General features: G+C 35.5%; 1 protein-coding gene across 2 annotated transcripts in view; it reads right to left on the bottom strand.

Annotated features, from left to right (window-relative positions):
- Window positions 1–402: 402 nt before the first annotated feature.
- LOC106878564 (zinc finger protein 208) overlaps window positions 403–5,320 on the bottom strand; it is an 8,724-nt gene continuing 3,806 nt past the window's right edge. For both annotated transcript variants that reach the window (XM_014927810.2, XM_014927811.2), the window contains exon 2: window positions 403–3,605. In XM_014927810.2, the coding sequence (XP_014783296.1) occupies window positions 1,346–3,196 (1,851 nt within the window). In that variant the 5' untranslated portion in view covers window positions 3,197–3,605 and the 3' untranslated portion in view covers window positions 403–1,345. The remainder of the gene's footprint in view (window positions 3,606–5,320) is intronic.

Below are 5,320 nucleotides of genomic sequence, written 5' to 3'. Positions count from 1 at the left end.
GTGTATTTAATGCTAAAGCAATAATTTTAAGTCATATTATCACTGATCCCTGGGAAAACACTCTTCATGTGTTTACCTCCAATGTCAAAATAAACCATCTTTCTGCCTCCAGAATTGTTATATGCAGGGTATATATTCGGTTCTTTCTCTATTTTTCACTTCTTTTACAATGTCAGCAAATTGCTTATGCTCCCTCGAAATATTTTCCACATTATTCAAACGGCTAGCGATTGATATAGCAAAAAATACGGTGAAGACATAAACAAACATCAAATGCTTTCGCAAAAAACAGAAGTGAAGTGCAGGCAAACAATAACCGGCAAGTGTGTTTATACGTTTAATTAATTGTGATTCTTCTTAAATATAACAATATTGGTTTCAATGAAGTAAAAAAATTCAAAATCTGGAGGTAAGTGCTTTTATTAAAAACGTCACACAAGTGTTCTAATATAAAATACAGCATAGGGAGGCTGTTGTTACTGTTATGTGTCTTTTCCAATGTGAATACATTTACCGTTATTGATGTGGATGTTTATTTCTGATTTTCATACCAGGAAATTGAACAGTAAACCATATCCCTTCATGCTCCAAGAGGTAACTAAAAGAGGTTGGCACCATTAAAAGTTCAACCAGCTGTAAAAGACTACCTGAGAAAGACAGCCATAATGAGTGGCTTAGTTGACATCATGGGTAAAATCCACAAAGCTAAGCCCACATCGCTTCAGAAGGAATTTATGTTTGATGATATTCCCATTGACCGTCACACTTCTCTAGGAATACATACATGTGCAGTGAAGCCGCAACTTTGAGAGATTGATTTGCCACAAATATCACAGTGATGTGGCTTCTATCCTGTATGAATATATTTGTCTATTCTTAAATTACTACTTTGAGTGAATGTCTCCTCACAAATATTATATTGTTATGCCTTCTCTCCTCTATGAATATATTTCGCCTCAGGCAAAAAATCAATTCAAGAGAACGATTTACCATAGATATCACACTAGTATGTTGCCATTTTTAAATGTATGTTTGTGTGGTTAATATTTTCAGCAAATGATTTACCATACACATAACGGTAATGTGGCTTCTACACTGTATGAGTACGTTTGTGTCTTCTTAACTTACTACTTTCACAGAATGATTTACCACAAATATCACAACATTAAGGTTTCTCTCCTGTATGAATACGTTTATGTATTATTAAGGAACACTTTACAGAGACTGATTTGCAGCAGATGTCACATTGATATGGCTCCTCCCCTGTATGAACACGTTTGTGAGAAATGAGATAATCATATCTAGCGAAGGACTTACCACAGATATCACACTGATATGGGTTCTCTCATGTATGGATTCTTTTGTGAATGGTTAATGTAGTATTTCGAGAGAACGATTTGTCACAGATATCACACTGATATGACTTCTCTCCTGTATGAATACATTTGTGTCTTGGTAAAGCACTACTATCAGAGAATGATTTACCACAAATATCACAACAATAAGGTTTCTCTCCTGTATGAATACGTTTATGTATTCTCAAGGAACACTTTTCAGAGAATGATTTGCCACAGATATCACACTGATATGGTTTCTCCCCTGTATGAACACGTTTGTGAATAATGACATAATTATATCTAGCGAAGGACTTACCACAGATATCACACTGATATGGCTTTTCTCCTGTATGAATCCGTTTGTGAATGGTTAAGGAATTATTTCGAGAGAATGATTTACCACAGACATCACACTGATGTGGCTTCTCTCCTGTATGAGTGCGGTGGTGCATCCTTAAGTTACCACTTCCAGTAAATGCTTTACCACAAATATTGCAGTGATATGGCTTCTCTCTTGTATGTATTCGTTTGTGTTTAGTTAAGTCATTACTTTGAGAGAATGATTTACCACAGATATTACAGCAATATGGCTTCTCTCCTGTATGAATTCGCTTGTGAGATTTGAAAGCATCACATCGAGAGAATGATTTACCACAAATGCCACAGTGATATGGCTTCTCTCCTGTATGAATACGTTGGTGAGATGTTAAAGAACCACCAAGAGAGAATGATTTGCCACAGATGTCACAGTTATATGGCTTCTCTCCTGTATGAACACGTTTGTGTGAAGTCAACTGACCACTTCCAGAGAATGATTTACTACAGATATTACAGTGATATGGCTTCTCTCCTGTATGAATACGTTTGTGTTTAGTTAGAGTAGAATTCTGAGAGAATGATTTACCACAGATATCACAGCGATATGGCTTCTCTCCTGTATGAATTCGCTTGTGAGAATTTAAAGCACTACTTCCAGAGCATGATTTACCACAAATACCACAGCGATACAGTTTCTCTCCTGCATGTATATGTTGGTGACATGTTAAGCTACTACGTATAGAATATGATTTACCACAGATATCACAGCGATATGGTTTTTCTCCAGTATGAATACGATTGTGACAAGATAAGTAATGAAATTGAGAGAATGATTTACCACAAATACCACAGTGATATGGCTTCTCTCCCGTATGAATATGTTTGTGTGTAGTTAGGCTTCCATTCCGAGAGAATGATTTGCCACAGATATCACATTGATATGGCCTCTCTCCTGTATGAACACGTTGGTGAGATGTTAAGTTAGTATGTACAGAGAATGATTTACCACAAATACCACAGTGATATGGCTTCTCTCCTGTATGTATTTGCTTGTGCAAATATAAAGCACTCCCTCCAAAGAAAGACTTACCACAAACATCACAGTGATATGGCTTCTCTCCTGTATGAATACGTTTGTGTGTAGTTAACTGATCACTTTCACAGAATGATTTACCACAGATATCACAATGATATGGTTTCTCTCCTGTATGAGTACGTTTGTGTTTAGTTAGGTTTCCTTTCGAAGAGACTGATTTACCACAGATATTACACTGATATGGCTTCTCTCCTGTATGAGTACGTTTGTGTGTAGTTAGGTTTCCATTCCAAGAGAATGATTTACCACAGATATCACATTGATATGGCTTCTCTCCTGTATGAACACATTTGTGTTTAGTTAGGGTAGAATTCTGAGAGAATGATTTACCACAGATTTCACAGCAATATGGCTTACCTCCTGTATGAATACGCTTATGTTTAACTTGGTTATCATTCTGGGAGAATGTCTTTTCACAGAAAGCTTTTCTTTTCTCTTTTGGCATGTCTTCAGGAAAAAATCACTTCCTTACGTTTTGGACGTTTTTGCAAATCTTTTCTTCTCAAATCAAACTATGTCTATATTTCTGTATATATTTTGTTGATTTTGTTTCTACTGCATATTCTTTACCAATTTTTTCAGCTGCCATATTTCTGTCCAATGCTACCTTTATCTAAAATTTCTTACAAAAATTTATCCAAGTATAATTAGCACACAATTTTGTATACACTCTAGATAATGATTCAGAAATTTTGCTAATAATCTCAGTTCAGAATAAATATGTCATTGGAATTTTACAATTAATTTATAGAAATAGTGCTAGATATTTCTTCCATATAGTATTTTCATTCAGTCTGTCAATGACGAAAAGTTTTGATGGTGCATCTTCTGTTATGCCAATATCATCTGTTATCCTGAAATCATGAAGAAACATCAGTTTAGACTATAGAGGCTGCTTGAAAAACAGAGATTCAAAAGTGGGAAATTTATAACATTTCTATGGAGATTATTTACAGAAACAAATATTTGCCTTAACTACTGAACATTTTAATTTACTAATATTTACATTACAGAATTCTGCATGATGCATACACATTTGCAAACTAGAGCTACATCTTCACATTGTGTTAACATTATATATATATATATATATATATATATTAAACTGCAAAATAGTAGACAATAGCCTTCTCTGTAACAGAAATATAAGTCAACATAGTTACTTAACCTCAAGTCAGCTTCGACTGAGCAAACATGATTAAAAACATTCTATCTAAGAACATCATGATCATCACCATAACAGAACACATTTTCCATGCTGGCAAGTGTTGGGTGGTATAACAAGAACTGGCAAGTAGGGAGTGCTGCACCATTTTCTAATTTGTCTATTATGGCATGATTTTTATGACTGGATGCCCATCCTTATGCCAGCCACCTCATAGTGTGTATTAAGTGCCTCTCATGTGGAACTAGCACAAGTGCTCTTTATGTGGCACCAGCACAAGTGCTTTTGACATGGCACCAGCATGGGTGATGTGACACATTCTCTCTTTCTCAGTAACATTATAGATCTAGGACCATGTTATACAATAAAGGCCTCAATTTTTAACCCCTTCATTATACTCATTGCAAATTTAATTGAAACACATAAAGTGTTAGCAAACTCATGAATTTACACTGACTTCATAAAACAACTGTAACTTTTTAATTAATCAACATATTCATGGGATTTTTGGAACAGAATTCAAGAAAAGGCTCTCAACCAAATCTATTTCAAAATTTTTGTCTTAAAATGAAACTAATTACAGGTAAATACAGCTAAATTAGCAGAAAGGAACACGAGAAAATAAATAGAGAGAATAAAAAAAGGTTTTAAAGGCTAGTTTGAGGTAAATCACAATGGTTAACCATATGGATATGACAAACAAATCTACAAATATTGTGAAGTGTCTTCTTGGTGATGGTTATGATAGGGAGGGTGTGATATTAGTGGTGATAAGAATATGTAAGGGGGAATAATTCCCCCTTATCACTGGTACTGAATTCATTGGCCCAGGAGGAATGAAACATAAAAATTAGCTCTTTGCTTTGATAGTGAGGGGAACACAGAACATATCTATGTACCATGGGGTATAGAGTTTTGCATCTACTTCCAGCACCACCACCATCACTCCTACCCATGGCAGGACATGTTTTCACACATGATTGGAAATGAATGACATGATTGTATGGCTGTGAAACTCATTTACAACTACCATCTGCTGACAAAATAGTTACAAATAAGCATATACATACATGTGTGTGTGTATATATATATATATATATATATATATATACTAGCAGTATAGCCCGGCTTTGCCCGGGATTAAGCTAACCAAACTAAGTAACATGACGTCAAATTTGGGCAGAATCAGTGTTGCAACTGGAGTGCATGGGTTGAGAGTTTGATCGGCAGAGGTGATCAGGTTACACATGCCAGCCCTTTGAAAACACCACCGCCATCATCTAACCCCTCTTTGCTCATGGGTTAGGAACCCTTCCAGCAAGGAAAATAGAATGACCAAAAGGGCTCCCGATTCTCTGTGTCAGAAGCGGTTCTGTTCAGATCACAACGAAGTCTTAAGTATAT

The sequence above is a fragment of the Octopus bimaculoides genome, chromosome 28, assembly GCF_001194135.2.
Source record: "Octopus bimaculoides isolate UCB-OBI-ISO-001 chromosome 28, ASM119413v2, whole genome shotgun sequence".
NCBI classification, from domain to species: domain Eukaryota; kingdom Metazoa; phylum Mollusca; class Cephalopoda; order Octopoda; family Octopodidae; genus Octopus; species Octopus bimaculoides.
Note: the sequence above shows the minus strand (reverse complement) of the source record. Positions and strands in the feature narration are given on the sequence as shown.